Source organism: Somniosus microcephalus, chromosome 1 (assembly GCF_052327205.1).
Source record: "Somniosus microcephalus isolate GS21.2 chromosome 1, FLI_Smic_1.0, whole genome shotgun sequence".
NCBI lineage: Eukaryota > Metazoa > Chordata > Chondrichthyes > Squaliformes > Somniosidae > Somniosus > Somniosus microcephalus.
Window position 1 is genome coordinate 50,271,468 of NC_140987.1, and position 18,772 is coordinate 50,290,239.

Genomic DNA, 18,772 nt, shown 5'->3' on the forward strand with positions numbered 1-18,772 from the left:
TTGCCTGGATGAGTGCAGCTCCAACAACACTCAAGAAGCTCAACACCATCCAGGACAAAGCAGCCCACTTGATTGGCACCCCATCCACCACCTTAAACATTCACTCCCTCCACCACCGGTGTAACGTGTCTGCAGTGTGTACCATCTACAAGATGCACTGCAGCAACTCGCCAAGGCTTCTTCGGCAGCACCTCCCAAACCCGCAACCTCTTCTACCTGGAAGGACAAGGGCAGCAGGCGCATGGGAACACCACCACCTCCAAGTTCCCCTCAAAGTCACACACTATCCTGACTTAGAAGTATATCGCCGATCCTTTATCGTCGCTGGGTCAAAATCCTGGAACTCCCTCCCTAACAGCACTGTGGGAGTACCTTCACCATACGGACTGCAGCGGTTCAAGACGGCGGCTCACCACCACCTTCTCAAGGGCAACTAGGGATGGGCAATAAATGCTGGCCTTGCCAGCGATGTCCACATCCCATAAACAAATACACAAAAAGGTTATTGCTGTGCAGAAGACTGCACTTTGTACAAAGGCCTCATGTCTGTCAACAGGAATTATTTCTGATAGCATAAGAGGTCTTTCATTTGTGGGTCTCCCAGATCACAAGGAAAGCCTGACCTGAAGATCTCAGCCTCCACAAGTGTAAGATATAGAGGGAAGATTTTATATTTGCAGCAAAATTTCAAAGACTTTGTTTATAGAAGTATTTCTTATTTCACTATAAACAGAGGAGATCCTCCAGGATAGGCTTCGAGTACTTTGATGGTATTTCTTTTCTACTTGGCATTTATCTCATTTGAGAAAAGTGCGAGAAACAGATAAATGATATTTTTCTGCCATCTACAAAAGTTGGCCGCCTCAGTAAAGGCTACGGGCCTCATTCCACATTTTTCAGTCTCCATCAGTTCCTGAGGGTCTCTTATTAAAACCCATGAGAAACAGAGCGATGCACGTATAAGAACAGCTTTCTTTTGTACCAGTCAAAATGACCAAACATGTTGTAAACCACAGAAGCGAGAATAAATCAGTTTTAATATGGTGATTTCCACCATCTATCAAAAAGGGCCTATATAAAGGCTTCAACCCTGAACGTTGACTTTTTAATTTAACTTGGTGAATCATCAGTCCTGTCCTTAGCATTTACACTTGATAAAGAGGCCTCACCATAGCAATTGTTACTTGGTTACTGTCAGAACAATTCCTTCAACATTTGAACTGTAATGTAAAATTGCATGGGCCTGATTAGAGAGTAAACCTTGTGTGGCTAAAGTAGCTTCATCTGGATCACTTATGAAACAGGATTATAGTTTGTTTTTAGATATTGAATTTTTGTGCTTATTTAGTGGAACTGAAGCCAATGTTGGTGAATTGAATACTTCTTCCATTTTGAGCACTGACTGTCAACATGCAACACTGCCAATGTGATGTGAAACTTTGCATATACAGTTGATCTCTTATGGCACTACACACACTAAGTCAGTGAATATGGTCACTCTCTTAGCTATTTCTTCATGGTACTCTCCTCTTCTGCTTCTCTCCCCTCAACATTATCCTTTTCTCTTCTGCTTTTCTCTCTCTTTGTTTCTTTTGGGTGGAAAGTTTTTTAAAATTCATTCATGGGATCTGGATGTCGCCGGCAAGGCCAGCATTTATTGTCCATCCCTAATTTCCCTCGCGAAGGTGGCAGTGAGCTTCGAGTTCAGACATTTGCACAGGCATTACAACCACTTTAAAATAATTTAAGGAGCCAAAGGCCACAATCGATCACCAGCAAAATGTCTCCCAAACCTTTGCAGTGCTTTAACGTGGTATCCCTTCATATCGCAGCCTCCAGACTTATACAGCCCATGTTTTGTGGGCGGGTTGAAGAACTGACGGTAGCAACGTGGGTTGAGACAAAAATGGCTTTGGGATTTTAACTGCATCATTTGATCCCTATTTGCATAATTTAATGAGCCCCCGCCCTCCCCTCCCCCCACCATTTTTTCTGGCAGGAGGCTGGCCGTCTAATTCAAACTCACTAAGCCACTTCCAAAGGTGCACACGAATCTGTCCAAGAACGCAAAGTGTTAAAAATAAAGATTTTAATGTTTGACACCACATTAACAGAAACTTTACATGAACATTGGATAAAACACCCAAGTGGCTACCCTTGTGTGTTGTTAGTTGGTATGATTGCACTAGGATGAGGGTGAGTGTGAGGAGTGGCTAGTGAGATGGGGATGTGATAATGTAGATAGAGAGGGATGGGTGGAGGTGCAAGGTAAGTTGGTGTGAGTAAGGATGTGCAGGAGTAGGGTAGGGAAGGCAGGGTGATGGGGATGTGATGAGAGGCACAGCAGGTGAATGTGGCTTTGTACTAACATTTCATGATCAAACGAGATAATTGAAAGGTTTGTGCCACTGCAGCCTGGTCCTCCTGATGACATCATTGCTTGTGACCTCCTGTGCAATGTGCAACCAGGCTGATCTCCTGGGGAGGTCTCTTCCGCCCATTGGAAGGGAAGAGAACCTCCCTGCATAAGCATATGGAGGGAGTCATGGGAGAACCTCTGTGCAGTGCTTGTCCGTCTTTGCAGCACCTCAATGCTGTAGAACACTGACAGCACAAATGTCAAAATAAAGTTGGCCACGGTCCCTTTATGGAAACCAGCTGATGACCTGTCATGAAATGACGTCACCAGACCCGCTTCCTCTAATTGGCACAAAAAATGCGCTGTGTGGGCTTAGCAAGCCCTATCAACGGAAAGTCATTTCACAGAACTAGCAGCGGGGTCGGAACCCGCCACCGACGTCGCCCGCCACGGACCCGCCGAGCTAAGTAAAATTGCAGCCATAGTATTTACAGCACAGAAACAGGCCTTTCGGGCCAACTGGTCTATGCCGGTGTTTATGCCCCACACGAGCCTCCTCCCACCCGCCTCCATCCAAACCTATCAGCATATCCTTCTATTCCTTTCTCCCTCATGTGTTTATCTAGCTTCCACTCAGAATTCATTTGAACTGCAGCCTCTAAGTTCCATGCATCCATTTAAACAATAACCATCACATTTAATGTTACCGAAAAGAAATAGCTTCAGGGACTATTACTGTTCCTCACAGAGCATCAGAATTTCTGTAGTAGCAGAGTGATTCAGAAGCACTGACCTGTTAAACTGGGCGATGAAAGTTTTTTGGAAGTCGGTACAAAGGTGCTCTATGTAGAATAGGTGGGACCTGTTAAGCTCTGGATTGATTCCACCCCGTCCCCAGTTGACCTTGTACTCATAGATATTGGTGTGGTGAAGCTACGGAACATAACATTTATTATTACCTCACAGTCCGAATATATCAGGTAGAAAGAAAAATTGTTAGGTCATCAAAAAACAAAAACTAACAAAGAACTACTTCAATTGAAATAAGTTACAATAGCTGTGAATTCCTACTAAGAATAAACTTCCAGGAGGGGAATAGAGGAAGGGACAATAAGGAAAAGATTTCCTCTGTGTAATATGTGCTACAAAATTGTATGCCTGTTGTTTATAAAATGTGGGCCATGGTTTAGTTGCACATGGTGTACAGAGGAAATCTCTCCCTCCCACCGGAGGATAATTTGCTTGTTGGTACATGTGCTAATTATTGGTTAAGGTGTAGTAATTTTGCATATTAGTGTTACAGCGCGGGTACAAACTTCTTCCCCCATCCCCTCACATTGCTCCTGAGAGTAAACAGCTAATACCTGTTGAAGTACTGACCCTGTGTTAATGGTGTTTTTACTTGTTGAAGAAAGAAAGAACTTGCATTTATATGGTGCCCTTTCACAACCCCAGGACGTCCCAAAGCGCTTTACTGCCAATGAAGTATTTTTTTTGAAGTGTAGTCACTGTTGTAAATGTGGCAGCCAATTTGCACACAGCAAGGTCCCACAATCAGTAATGACCAGATAATCTGTTTTGGCGATGCTGGTTGAGGGATAAATGTTGGCCAGGACACCGAGAAGAACCCTCCTGCTGTGCTTCAAATAGTGCTATAGGATCTTTTACGTCCACCTGAGAGAGCAGACGGGGCCAGGGTTTAACTTCTCGTCCAAAGGCGGCACCTCTGACAGTGCAGCACTCCCTCAGTACTGTACCGAAGTGTCAGCATAGTTTTTGTGCTCAAGTCTCTGGAATGGGACCTGAACACACAACCTTCTGACTCAGAGGTGAGAGTGCTACCAACTGAGCCATGGCTGATAACTTGGTAAGTAAAAATTGAAGGATTTCCTCCTAAATTCTTAAAGCTTGACTTAGCATAAAAGCACTATTGATGCCTGTTCAGAAGTAGAGTTACAGCAACGTAAGGAATGAGTTGGAGCATAAAGTCACCTGAAATGAACAAAACCAGCATGTGGCACAGTGGAGCAGCAGAGATAAATGCATGAGGTGACAAGGAGAATGCTGCAAACCCTAGGCTCTCCTGGTGGGCAAGACTCTACATGCCGCAAACACTCCCATGGGGTGCATAGTGCATGTTTTATCATTAGTGTTAAAGCCACTAGCTATGTTGCTATGATATAGCACACCTGTACTTGAGAAGGTAAGGCTGTGAGTAGTGGCATAAAATTTGATTAAAATGTGAACTTTGTACAATGAATGATCATAATCCAGGCTGACCCTTCAGTGTAGGGGCGGTGGGGCAGAGTTTTTTGTGGGCCTATGTGGAGCAAAGCTGCTTCTCCTGGGCCCACCAACATAAAGACTGGAGATTTGCTGGGCCGTTTTTTTGAGCGGCCTCCAGTGGTCCCTTTAAGGAGCGCCGGTGAGGCCACTGAATGCACGATACACGCAGCGCCCATTGGTACCTGCATTTCGCAATCAGGGTCCTGCAAGCAGTGCAGGATCCTGATTTGCATATTTAAGCATTAGAGGGGCAACAGAAGTACCCCAACCACCCACCACCGCCCAATTGTAAACTGCTGGCCACCTGTTTTTCAGGCACAAAGTGGCCAGCCTTGCATTGAATTTTCCCCCCAATATGTCTACATTCACTTAAGAGCTTATTACGTCGTTCCAACTTTTCTGAAACAAATATCAAACTCTTTGCAACAATTTGTTTATCGAAGGGCCTATTTCTAAATCAGTCCGAGTACAAAAGTCATTGGTTGGTTGATTTTGAATGGAATAAACTGATCTGAAATTTGGCAAGCTGAGCATTGGAAAAGGAACACCACAGCTCCTGATCCCACCATCAATTATGAATAGCTGGAATGAATATGGCCTATTGTTCAGGTGTAGAATAGCATATCCAATTTAGGTAAAGTGTTCATATAATTCTGTTAACAATGAATCACACTGTGTAGCATATTGTTTCCATAGCCAAATAGGTGCCACTGGCTTCCTTTTAACACGGTCATTCCTCCCTTCCAACGTAGCAGGTGCTAAATATACCAGGTGGTGTGCGGTCAAGCCATACAGATTAGGAACGTCTTGGGTTTGATCCCTAGCCTGTGCTGTTAACTGATCTCAGCTGTCATTGCAGTGAGGATGTTATAATGGGTCTCAGGATCCCCAGGTTAGAGAGAGGAAAATTTGGTTAAGACGCCTGGGCCTAGAAATTCAGTTGGGCGCGCCAGCCGTTAGCGCCTTAGGAGGAGTAGATCTCGAGCGCTAGGCGCTTAGCGCCCGGGCGCAGCGCGATCTGCGCCTCGCCCCAACTTCAGTAGACATTTAGCGCCGGCGCAAAGTCTTAGCGCGCCCTGCTGCGCGCGCAGATCATGATGTCATTTCGTCGTGCAACGCCCTTTGTGCGCCCGGAACCGGAACTTCACTCGCGCCGCCCCATTGTGCGCCGGGCGGCCCTAACGACTGTGAAGTGGAACGGTACACAGCCGTGGCGGGCCGCGGGGAGCGCAAATTAAAGGGCACTTACCCTGCACTATAAAGGCCAGCCATTTTGCAGCATTCACTCTTGTGCAACGGATTTTTGGAGAGAGACCAAGGAGGAGAGCTTACTGCTTTGGCCCAACACTAGGACAGGTATTTTTGGCTCAGGCCAGAGCTTAGCAATTATCTTTGCCTTCATTGAGATCTCAGTGTTTGCCAGCATATAATGGGGGCTGCATTGGTTGCCAACGCTGAGTTTCAGCCTTATGCCGGAAGGGCTTACAGACGCTGTGAGAGAGTGGCAGCCCTGGCTAGACGCAGAGGGGGCAACAGGCGTCGCCAAGTGAGGCCTTACCCACCCAGGGTATACCACCAGCAGTCCTCCTATCTGACCATGTCTGCCGCGCAGTGTGTTAGGAGGCTGCAATTCAGAAGGGAGGTGGTTGCAGACATCTGCCAGCTGCTTAACAGAGATCTGCAGCCACAGCTGATGCGCAGGACGTCTCTGTCGGTGGCAGTGAAGATGACGGTGGCTCTCAACTTCTATGCCACCGGCTCCTTCCAATCCGCTGCTGGGGCCATCGCTAACATCTCCCAGTTCGCCGTGCATTGCTGCATCCGCCAGGTGACCAATGCCCTTTTCAGAAGGAGACATCAATTCATCTCCTTCCCCATGACCCTGGACAAGCAGCAACAGCGTGCAGTGGGATTTGCAAGAATAGCGGGCTTCCCCATGGTGCAGGGCGCCATTGACTGCACGCATGTGGCTTTGCGGGCACCTCTGGAGCATGCCGAGGATTACCGCAACCGGAAGGGCTACCATTCCCTCAATGTACAGCTGGTGTGTGACCACAGGCAGCGCATCCTAGCTGTCAATGCCCGCTTTCCAGGCAGCAACCACGATGCCTTTATCCTGCGACAGACAACTGTGGCTGACATGTTCCAGGCACAGCCTCCCCCAAGAGGATGGCTTATCGGGGACAAAGGCTATCCTTTGTGTACCTGGCTCATGACCCCGCTCCGCGCGCCCAGGACCCCTGCTGAAGAGGCATACAATGAGAGCCATCAAGCGACCAGGAACATCATAGAACAATCGGCGTCCTCAAGCAATGGTTCCGCTGTCTGGATCGCTCCGGGGGAGCCCGCCAGTATTCGCAGGAGCGAGTCTCCCAATTCGTCGTCGTTTGCTGCATGCTGCACAACCTGGCTATCCGCAGGACTCAGGCACTGCCACCTCACGTTGGACCACCACCTCAGGAGGAGGAGCAGGAGGAGGAGGAGGACGAGGAGTACCAGCCCAGGAGGGAGGCAGAAGGTCCAAGGGCCGCCCGTCGGCGGCTTATTGACCGTCACTTCTAGGCCCCCTGTCAGGGAATGGCTTGTGCCAATGAAAGAACATGATTGCAGCCGCTCCGCAAGCCCTCAGCCGGTTAAGGTAACAAACACTTCAAAGATCAAACATGGACAATGTGAATAAATAAAATGGTTTATTGTACAAACTCAGGGCCCTTCCCACATGAAAACCAAAAACAGACGAAACCCCCAAAAAACAGTCAGACACATTACTCGCTCCCACAACCTGGAGAGGATTAACAAAACAGTGCAACAAAAATGGCCGTCATCCTCGGCCTTCGTAAAAAACAAACATCACATCCTCGGCCTTCAAAAAACAAACATCAAATTCTCGGCCTCAAAAAACAAACACAACTGCCCACACATTCTACTTTTTGGCCCGCGAGGGCGATGCCTTGGGCATCTTTGTGTGGCCCCTGCCCGCCCTGCTGCTCCTCCTCAAAGTGAGGCCATTGGCTGCTGCAAGGCTGGGGGCAGGCTCCTGAGGGGCACATGTCGTGACGGCAGATGCCCTTGGGGGTCGGCCTAGATGACGTCTGGCCGTCGAGGGGCCGGCTGGTGAATGCTGCAGCTGTGGCTGGCCAGCATCAGTCGCTGCAGCAGCTCCTGGCAGCTCCATTGGGTGAGTGGCAGTGGTGGCTGGAGGAATGGGGGCAAGCTGGCGGATGGCAGGCGCTCGCTGGTCGCCTGAGACACTGGCACTCGCCCGGGCCAGCACTGCAGCATGCGCACCAATCTGCCGAGGGACAGACCGCTGTGCTGCTGCAGCGCGCCGGGTGCCCTGGCGATGCCTGGCTGACACAGCGAGTGTGGCAGCAGTGAGTGCCCGTGTTGACCTGTTCAGTGACCGCATCAGAGCAGCCAGTGACTGGACGGCACCACTGATCACCTGGCCAGTCGCTGCCAGAGCTGCCCCGAATTCCGCCCGACTCGCTGCCTGATCTGCCCGGAATTCCGCCCGACTGGTGGCCTCTGAGGGCCCGAACTCGGTCACACTCCAAGACAGGGACTCGATGGCCTCAGGCAACCGTGCCACTACCCCCATGAGCTCCGTGTGCCGGCGCTCCGAGTCCGCGGACAAGTCCTCGATGCGGCGAATCTCCTCGGCGTTGGCCGTCTCCGGACTGGAGGCCGGACTCTCCCTCTGGGGAGAAGGCCGCCGAGCTGGCCGACCCTTCCTGCGTTGCTGGACGCCGCTGGGCCCAGCAATTGGACTCCCCTCCGACCCTTCCCCCCTCTGGGGAGAAGGCCGCTGAGCTTCCAACCCCCTCCCGCGTTTATGCAGGCCGCTGGTCCCAGGAGCTACCCTCCCCTCTGACACTTCCCCCACGCTCCCCTCCAGGGAAGACGTGGCCCCTACATTGGCATGGGTTGCCACGGCTGAGGGTTCCCCTGATGGGCCGCCTTCCTCTTGCTCCTCCTCCTCCTCCTCTTCTGAGGGGCTGTCACTGGCAACTTCAGGGACCTCCTCCTCACCATCTGAAAGCAGGAAGGCACAAGAGTAGCTTTAGAGTGAGGAGAGGGCGTCAGCGAGGGATGCATGAGTGGTGGCATTCAGCGCATTGGTCGGACAGTGGCAAAGGATGTAGATCTGATGCGCAAGTGGGACGAGAGAGGTCCAAAAGGTGATGTCCTTACCATTGGTGCCCAGAACAGGGTCGGCATCTCCAGATGCAACGGGGCCAATCACCCGGGCACCCATGATGCACTCCACGCGATGTTGCAGCTCAGTGAGCGGCTGGATCTGGGGGCCGCCTCCCCCGGTCGCATTCCGGCTCCTCTTATTATTGGCCAGCTTGGCCTGCAAGAGAAAGGACAGCCTCTAAGTACAGTGTGTAGCCCGGATCTTGTGTGCACTGCCTCCCATGGTGGAATAGCCTGGCCAGTGTGTAGCCCTGATCTTGTGTGCACTGCCTCCCATGGTCGAATAGCCTGGCCAGTGTGTTAAGTGCACAATGTGCAATTGATGTTCATGAGTGTCCCATAGCTGCTGCATGAGGACTGGCCATTAGGGCTTTCAGGTCCCTTTGCCCATAATGTGAGGTGCACATGCAAGGATGAGGAGGACACTGGAAAGGGTACTCACCCTGACAATCCTGGCGAGGTCATTGAGCATTTTGCGGCATTGGACACCGCTCCTGGGGACCTCGCTGTTGGATGTCACCTTGGTGCCGACATGCCTCCAGGCTCTCCGGTAGACGCGGGCCGGCGGCTTCCTGCCATTGTCCGGAAACAAAATATGGCGTCTCTTCTCCACAGCACCAACCAGCACCCTCAAATCAAGCTCTGAGAAGCGCTGCGCTCGTTCACGGGCCTTCTCCATGGTTTCAGGCGCTATTTGGGTCCAGCAGCAGTGTTCAGGCCTAGCTGGAGGGCTCCACTATCCAGGGCGTGGCAGCAGACCAAGTCGACCCTTCCCCCTTAAGAGCTGGCCGGCGCCAGGGTGTCTGCTGTCAATCAAGAAATGGCCGCACCTGCACTGCGCCCGGCCTCGGCGCTATCGCTCAGCACCTCCGGCTTAGCGCCTAAAGAGAGGCGTGCATCGCCAGTTTTAGCGCTCGAGCAAACTCTTAGGGCGAAGCTAATGAATATCGGGGAAGTGGCCTCGAATTTGCGCCGGGCGCAAACTTTAGCGGCCGCCCGACTTTACCGCCCCAAAAGTGGCTATAATGAATTTCTAGGCCCTGTTCTTTCCCACATTACAACAGTGACTACACTTCAAAAATACTTCATTGGCTGTAAAGCGCTTTGAGACGTCTGGTGGTCGTGAAAGGCGCTATATAAATGCAAGTCTTCTTCTTCTTCTTCTTCTTCACTGTCCAGGGTCAAAGTCGGACACTAAGGGGGTGGATTCTTCTCTTCGAGATGCAGCTTCAGTGGAGTTGGACTTCCGCACGACCCTCTGTAACTGCCCCAGCCCCAGCCCATTTTCCTGGGTTGGGGCTCATTACAACATATGCGCGGTAGGATCCCAGCCAGGTTCCCGTCATCAAGTAGGAGCCTACCAGAGCAAAAATGGCAATTCCCAGTGGTGCTGAAGTGGGATTGCCATTGCCGCACCAGGCGAGCGACCTTAAAGGAGCAGAAGCACTCTGAGGAATGCAGGAGATTTCACACTGAAGGCCTTGGCTGAAACCGGGTCCTGGTAAGCGTCTGGGGAGTGAGAGAGGAGACCGCAACAAGGCCTCTCCCTCCACAGGGGCACCTCGGAGCTGGCGGGGCCCACCACCGCCTTCCTCCTGGTGGCCCAAGGGAGTGGTGGTAACACATGCAGACGCAAGGAAGATCCGTTGGGCACTGCCCTCCCGTCAACATTTGCATGTGGCGGGCAGAAAGGACTGGGTGGCAGCAGTGATGCCGCGGCAAGCCTCACCACCCCATTTTCCTGCCATTTCTGCCATGGTCAGATTGTGGAGGAATGTCCTTCCTTAAATGAGGTTAACATTGGGGTCAGCTGTGTGGCTCCTGTGATCTAATAGTTGATACTCAGGGCTGGATTTTGCCAATGGGGAGCTTTTGGAGGCGGGACTCTCACTTGTTGGGTTTTAGTCCCGCCTCCATCAACTTCTGGCCAACCAATGCTATTTTCCCTTGATTGACCTTGTTAAGCCCGCCCAGCAGGCTTAGCAGGCCAATTAAGGGAAAGCCGGTTACAGAAAACGTCAGCGTATGACGTTTCATCTTCAAAAATTTTTGACAGATGAATTGTCATAGTTTGACAGCTCTGTGAAGCTGTCAAACACTGACATTCTCTGTCGTTTGGTGAGTTCTTGAATTCAAGACTCATTAAACCTCTTTCTTTAGCAAAAATTAGATGGCTGCTGCATTGGAGAATACAGCAGCCATCTGTCAACTCTGCCGTGGAGATGCGAGACTCTCCGCATCCCCAACTCTTGAAGCCTGCAGGACGAAACAAAGGAAAGTAAACTTTTTCTAACACTTTCCACTTACCTCACATATTCACCTTTCCACACTTGCACCCATCACTTACCTTCACAGCTCACTTTTGCACCCCCCCCCACCCACCGACCCCTGCAGACCCACTGCTCGCCTCGGTGACCCTGGTGGGGTTCGCAGCCTTCGGGAAGCCTGCACTTGTGGGGGTAAAATGGGGATAATCCTCTTATCTGCCTGTTAACTGGCAGTTAATTGGCTGCAATCCCCTTCCTGCCTCCAAGGAGACGGGACCCGGCGCGGGTCAGCTACCTGCCTCCTGGCAAGATGGCATGGAGGTGGGGTGGGGGTGGGTTGGGCACCCGGCCCCAGATTCTGCCATTTTCCCGGTAGTCCCGCCTCCATACCCACCTCCCCAGGGCCGGCAAGATTGCGCCCTCAGTGTCCAGATTGGTACATGAAGAGTGACCACAATGGTCGATGGTGCTATACCCCAACAACAGATACCTGCTTTGAATTATTTGACTACGATTTGCTCTAAGGGCAGCTCAGACACAGCAACCTAGTCATTTCAGTTCCAATTTCCAAATCAGCTGCCTGCCACATGGAGGTGCTTGCCAGACTAGGGTAGGGTTTGTCAGTTCTGGGCTTGTAGACTGAGCATTTCAAATAGTGATCTGTTCCATCTTGGAGATGGAGATGAGGAGGAGGAAGATGGGAGGCAGCAAAACTATCATGGCCATCATGTCGTACGACACTTTTCAGCTGGCTAAGGCCCGATTGGCACCAGCTATAGAGAAGATCACAGTATGAACCAATTCATTCTTCAAACTAAAAGAGATCATATGCAGTGAGAGAAAAAACTGGAGGGAGCAGAGGGAAATGATAAGATGAGTATCATGAAAATAGATACCAGGTGGATGTTTAAATGGTTCCTAAAATTATTATATTTAATTCTTATATGGCATCACATAGAAATAATGCAATCCAATAATACAGGCAATTATAAACCATTAGTTTCTTACCCTGGCATGAATGCTTTCCAAAAAATTTTTGTGGGCTTCGCACAATGGCTTGTTCAATTCTGGCTTCCGTGGACAGACATCAACGTAATCTGAAGCTTTCTCACTTGAAAGATTGTATTGGATGTCAGTGATATACCGTTTAAACCAATGGCAGTGATCCTCTGGGGGTCCTTTTGTTTGTAGACCCTGTTTAACCTCATGTTCTATAACTGAGGTTAAATTATAAGAAAACAAAACAAAAAGAGGCCTAATTATCTATTTTTGTTTTTAGAAAAGGGCATTGATTCAATGAATTTCCGCCTGACAGGGCCAAACAAGTGGGTATCAAGGATGGTGGCAGCCATAAAGTCCACCACAACTTTCATAAGAATTATGGAGCCCTGGACAAGTTTGTCGGGGACTGGTAGGAGTGGAATCACATCAGGGCAGGTCCACAGAAGAGGGGGATAAAGGAGGATGGAGTGTATGACTGTGTTGAACAGCACAAAGGTTTCAAGGATGACAGAGAAGCGATTATGCACCATGCCCGCAGTCAAGGGATATCATTGCTAACTTTGGCAAGGTGGATCTCAATAGTGTGGGCAAGGTATAAATTGGACTTGGTGTTTGAACAGGGAATTGTGGGAGAGGTGGAGCTTGGTGGCAATAATGCAATTTTTTTAATTTATTCATGGGATGTGGGCGTCGCTGGCAAGGCCAGTATTTATTGCCCATCCCTAGTTGCTCTTGAGAAGGTGCTGGTGAGCCGCCTGCTTGAAACGCTGCAGTCCGTGTGGTGAAGGTACTCTCACAGTGCTGTTCGAGAGGGAGTTCCAGGATTTTGACCCAGCGACGATGAAGGAATGGCGATATACTTCCAAGTCAGGTGATGTGTGACTTGGAGGGGAACTTGGAGGTGATGGTGTTGCCATGCGTCTGCTGCCCTTGTCCTTCTAGGTGGTAGAGGTCGCGGGTTTGGGAGGTGCTGCCGAAGAAGCTTTGGCAAGTTGCTGCAGTGCATCTTGTAGATGGTATACACTGTAGCTACGGTACGCCGGTGGTGGAGGGAGTGAATGTTTAAGGTGCTGGATGGGGTGCCATTCAAGCGGGCTGCTTTGTCTTGGATGGTGTCGAGCTACTTGAGTGTTGTTGGAGCTGCATTCATCCAGGCAAGTGGAGAGTATTCCATCACACTCCTGATTTGTGCCTTGTAGATGGTGGAAAGCCTTTGGGGAGTCAGGAGGTGAGACACTCACCACAGAATACCCAGCCTCTGACCTGCTCTTGTTGCCACAGTATTTATGTTGCTGGTCCAGTTAAGTTTTGGTCAATGGTGACCCCCAGGATGCTGTTGGTGGGGGATTCGGCGATGGTAATGCTGTTGAATGTCAAGGGGTGGTGGTTAGATGCTCACTTGTTGGAGATAGTAATTGCCTGGCACTTGTGTGGCGCGAATGTTACCTGCCACTTATCAGCCCAAGCCTGAATGTCATCCAGGTCTTGCTGCATGTGGGCATGGACTGCTTCATTATCTGAGGAGTTGTGAATGGCACTGAACACTGTGCAGTCATCAACGAACATCCCCATTTCTAACCTTATGATGGCGAGAAGATCATTGATGAAGCAGCTGAAGATGGTTGGGCCTAGGACACTGCCCTGAGGAACTCCTGCAGCGATGCCCTGGGACTGTGATGATTGAACTCCAGCCACCACAACCATCTTCCTTTGTGCTAAGTATGACTCCAGCCAGTGGAGAGTTTTCCCCCCATTCCCACTGAACTTCAGTTTTACTAGGGCTCCTTGATGCCACACTCGATCTAATGCTACCTTGATGTTAAGGGCAGTCACTCTCACCTCACCTCTGGAATTCAGCTCTTTTGTCCATGTTTGGACCAAGGCTGTAATGAGGTCTGGAGCCAAGTGGTCCTGGCGGAACCCAAACTGGGCATCAGTGAGCAGGTATTGATGAGTAAGTGCTGCTTGATATCACTGTCGACGACACCTTCCATCACTTTGCTGATGATTGAGAGTAGACTGATGGGGCAGTAATTGGCCGGATTGGATTTGTCCTGCTTTTTGTGGACACAACATACCTGGGCAGTTTTCCACATTGTCAGATAGATGCTAGTGTATTGGAATAGCTTGGCTAGAGGCGTGGTTAGTTCTGGAGCACAAGTCTTCTGCACGACAGCCAGGATGTTATTGGGGCCCATTGCCTTTGCTGTATCCAGTGCGCTCAGCCATTTCTTGATATCACGTGGGGTGAATCGAATTGGCTGAAGACTGGCTTCTGTGGTGGTGGGGACCTCAGGATCATCCACTCGGCACTTCTGGCTGAAGATGGTTACAAACGCTTCAGCTTTGTCTTTTGCACTCACGTGCTGGGCTCCACCATCAATGAGGATGGTGATATTCATGGAGCCTCCTCCTCTCGTTAGTTGTTTAATGGTCCACCATCATTCATGACTGGATGTGGCAGGACTGTAGAGCTTTGATCTGATCCGTTGATGGTGGGATCGCTTAGCTCTGTCTATTGTATGCTGCTTCCGCTTTTTAGCATGCATGTAGTCCTGTGTTGCAGCTTCCCCAGGTTGGCACTGCATTTTTAGGTATGCCTGGTGCTGCTCCTGGCATGCTCTTCTACACTCCTTATTGAACCAGGGTTGGTCCCCTGGCTTGATGGTAATGATAGAGTGAGGAATATGCCAGGTCATGAAGTTACAGATTGTGGTGGAATACAATTCTGCTGCTGCTGATGGCCCACAGCGCCTAATGGATGCCCAGTTTGAGTTGCTAGATCTGTTCTGAATCTATCCCATTTAGCACGGTGGTAGTGCCACACAACACGATGGAGGGTGTCCTCAGTGTGAAGATGGGACTTTGTCTCCACAATGACTGATTTGTTGAGGAAACAAAAGTTTGAGATGGGTAGCAGGCGAGGGCAAAGGGGCAGCACATGGTCTTTTGGGGGAGATGGGTGATGGCAGCAGCTTTGAGGGGAATGGTGTCTGCAGGCACTGAGACAAGGGACATCATTTGATTGGTGAGGAGTTTGGTGTCAGAGGAGATGAGCTAGCTGAGAGCAGAGTGGGGAGAAGTTACAGAGTGATGAGGGGTCAGGACTGGGGTGAAAAGGGGGAAGAGAAAAAGGAGGTAGCAGAGGCATATTTGAGACAAAATAGCCCATAAACTCCTTTCACTTGGGGTAGGGATGTCAGTGAAGATGGAGGAGGAATTATAGTGCTGATCTGAGATTTCAACTTTCTATTGCGATAAATCACTCACCACTAAAGGATATAAAACAAACTGGACTAACACGGGTCTACAATGAAGGCTTTAGTTGCTAGCGATAAATCACTCACCACTAAACGATATAAAACAAACTGGACTAACACGGGTCTACAATGAAGGCTTTAGTTGCTAGTCACATTCATACTGTCCATCCTTTCTGTCTATGTTTCTCACTTTTTACTATTGCTGTCTTCTTTAAAAAAATGTACAACTGCACTTAACATTAACATGTTTCATGGCACGATAATACACGAGATGCATTATTTATTAACTCAGTCACTACCTCCACTGTGATACAGCTTCTGCTATTCTTGCCCTTGTTATGCTATTTTACACAATTTAACATTTCTTGTTCACTTTTAACTATGCTAGCAACATCAAGAACCACCAAAATAAATAGCTGTTATTATTGTACAAGCTGTACAGTTCTGCATCCTGCACAAAGCCAAACCTGTTGGATCTTCTAGGATTAGCCCTAACTTTATCTTCACGATGAGCTTCTGTGCTGGCTTGGCATCCTAGTGGGAGCTTGTTCAATGAGTGGAGAATGATGGGATAACATTTTCAATACTGCTGCAGCTCTTAAATAGCTGCAGCAGCCACTTAAAAAGGAGGTTTATCCTTGGCAGCAAAAATTTCTACAGAGCCTGTAAATATCATGAAACAATAGAGCAGTGGAAGACAAGAGCCCCAAACTTCATGGATGCAGCTGTGAAGCTACTACTTTAGGAAGTGGACGAAAGAAGGATTGCCCTGTTTGGGACGCCTAACCAGAGATCAAGAGCAGACTGTATGGGAGGAGAAGGCAGAAAGAGTAAAGTCAGCCTGAAAACATTCAGAAGTATTGGGAGCAGATGAGGAAGATATTTGCCAGTCTGAGAAGATCTGCCAAGGTAAGGCTATCTAGCACTTTCCCATACCAAGCAGATTGGGAAAGTAGTCATGCCACAGTCTTGCCTCTTAATCCATCACACCTCGACTGTGGCCAAATGCAAAAACATGCTGACCACCTTACAGTTCCTTCATAGCTTCACATGCATAGCCAAAAGTGGCAGAGATATGGGGAGATGGCTCTCCAGCTGATTTTCCATTCCCTGTTCCACTTTGGTATGACTGACCTTGGCTACCAATAAATCAGCGCTGGTATATTCAACTTTTCTTATGTTTTTAATGCACATTTGCATCATGTTGCAGCAGCTTTCCGGTGTCAAGTAGCACCTAGGCACATTCAAGTAAAATATTGACCGAATTTAAATTTAAACACATTTTTTGTACTTTAGGAATGAACGAAACAGTGATCAACCCCAAACTTATTGACCAAATTTGATGGGGCCTTCTGTAGTTAACACTCTTACTGGTTCTTCTAACAACTACTTAGTGATGGGATTTGTAATGATATATTATAACAATTACTAGCTTGGAAAAGCTCCATTGGTCATTTAATGTGAAGTTATTATGATTATTCTTATCGGTATTTCACACTTAAAGCCATTACTGCTGACTTTTCCATCGTTACCTGTTCCAAGGAGATTTGAGGCTGCTTCTTTACTGAGGGCCAACGGTGCATATTCCTGGAGGATACTGTATAGTTTCTGGGCAGAGCTTGACCAGTTATTCCTTGATTGTTGTCTGCGTGAGGGATCCTTGCTGTAAATGTCTCTGAAGTGTGTTCTACAAAGCAAATTAAAGCTCAGATTTAAAGAATTTAACAATTAAAATAGCTTACTTTTGAATATTGTTCCAAGTTGACTACATTCCAAGAAATTTTCTTTTCAGATTTTAACACTTTTGGCCATCAACCAACTCTTCCCAACCTCTAATATAATAAAAATCAAAATACTGCAGATGTTGGAAATCTGAAATAAAAACAGAAAATGTTGGACATACTCAGAAGGTCAGGCAGCATCTGTGGAGAGGGGAAACAGAGTTAACATTTCAGGTCGATGACCTTTTGTCAGAATTGGAAAATATTACAGATGAAGGGCTTATAAACAGGTACAGAGCCAGCGAAAAGGGGGTGGGTAAAGAAAAAAGGAGAGATCTGTGATTGGATGTGGGGAAGTGAGTAGACTTAAAAGAAAATTTGTTCAATGCGAGAACAAGTTCGGCTAGGTGGAAGAGAGTAGTAGAGGTAAATGTGAGGTCATCCACTTTGGACCTAAAAAGGATAGAACAGGGTACTTTCTAAATGGTGAAAGGCTAAAAACAGTGGAGGCCCAAAGAGACTTGGGGGTCCAGGTACATAGATCATTAAAATGTCAGGAGCAGGTACAGAAAATAATCAAAAAGGCTAATGGAATGCTGGTCTTTATATCTAGAAGACTAGAGTACAAGGGGGTAGAAGTTATGCTGCAGCTGTACAAAACCCTGGTTAGACCACACCTGGAGCACTGTGAGCAGTTCTGGGCACCACACCTTAGGAAGGATATATTAGCCTTGGAGGGAGTGCAGTGTAGGTTTACCAGAATGACACCTGGACTTCAATGGTTAAGTTACGAGGAGAGATTACACAAATTAGGGTTGTATTCCCTGGAATTTAGAAGGTTAAGGGGTGATCTGATCGAAGTTTTCAAGATATTAAGGGGAACAGACAGGGTAGATAGAGAGAAACTATTTCCGCTGGTTGGGGATTCTAGGACTAGGGGGCATAGTCTAAAAATTAGAGCCAGACCTTTCAGGAGTGAAATTCGGAAACACTTCTACACACAAAGGGTGGAAGAAGTTTGGAACTCTCTTCCGCAAATGGCAATTGATGCTAGATCATTTGTTAATTTTAAATTGGAGATCGATAGCTTTCTGTTAACCAAAGGTATTAAGGGATATGGGCCAAAGGTGGGTACATGGAGTTAGATCATAGATCAGCCATGAAATAAACATAGTGAGAGAGGAAGTATTAAGGGGTTTAGCTGCTTTAAAAGTGGATAAATCCCCAGGCCCGGGTGAAATGTATCCCAGGCTCTTAAGCAAAGCAAAAGAGGAAATAGCAGAGGCCCTGACCATCATTTTTCAATCCTCTCTGGCTTCAGGTGTGGTGCCGGAGGACTGCTAATGTGGTACCCTTGTTTAAAAAAGGAGAAAAGGATAGACCGAGTAATTACAGGCCAGTCAGCCTAACCTCGGTGGTGGGAAAATTATTGGAAAGAATTCTGAAAGACAAGATAAATCTTCATTTAGAAAGATGGATTAATCAAGGATAGTCAGCAAGGATTTGTTAAGGGAAGGTCATGTCTGACAAGCTTGATTGAATTTTTTGAGGAGGTAACAAGGAGGGTAGATGAGGGTAGTGCGTTTGTTGTATTGTTTATGGACTTTAGCAGGGCTTTTGATAAGGTTCCACATGGCAGACTGGTCATGAAGTTAAAAGCCCATGGGATCCAGGGCA

The 18,772-nt window shown here is 48.4% G+C and overlaps 1 protein-coding gene across 5 annotated transcripts in view; it reads right to left on the reverse strand.

The window, feature by feature from the left end:
* The window catches only part of LOC147124055 (NACHT and WD repeat domain-containing protein 2), a 143,224-nt gene that overhangs the window by 104,420 nt on the left and 20,032 nt on the right, over positions 1 to 18,772 (reverse strand). For all 5 annotated transcript variants that reach the window (XM_085979786.1, XM_085979779.1, XM_085979794.1 and 2 more), the window contains exons 9-11: positions 16,907 to 17,061; positions 12,121 to 12,329; positions 3,153 to 3,292 (exon numbers count right to left, since the gene is read on the reverse strand). In XM_085979786.1, coding sequence (XP_085835912.1) covers positions 3,153 to 3,292; positions 12,121 to 12,329; positions 16,907 to 17,061 — 504 coding nt within the window. The remainder of the gene's footprint in view (positions 1 to 3,152; positions 3,293 to 12,120; positions 12,330 to 16,906; positions 17,062 to 18,772) is intronic.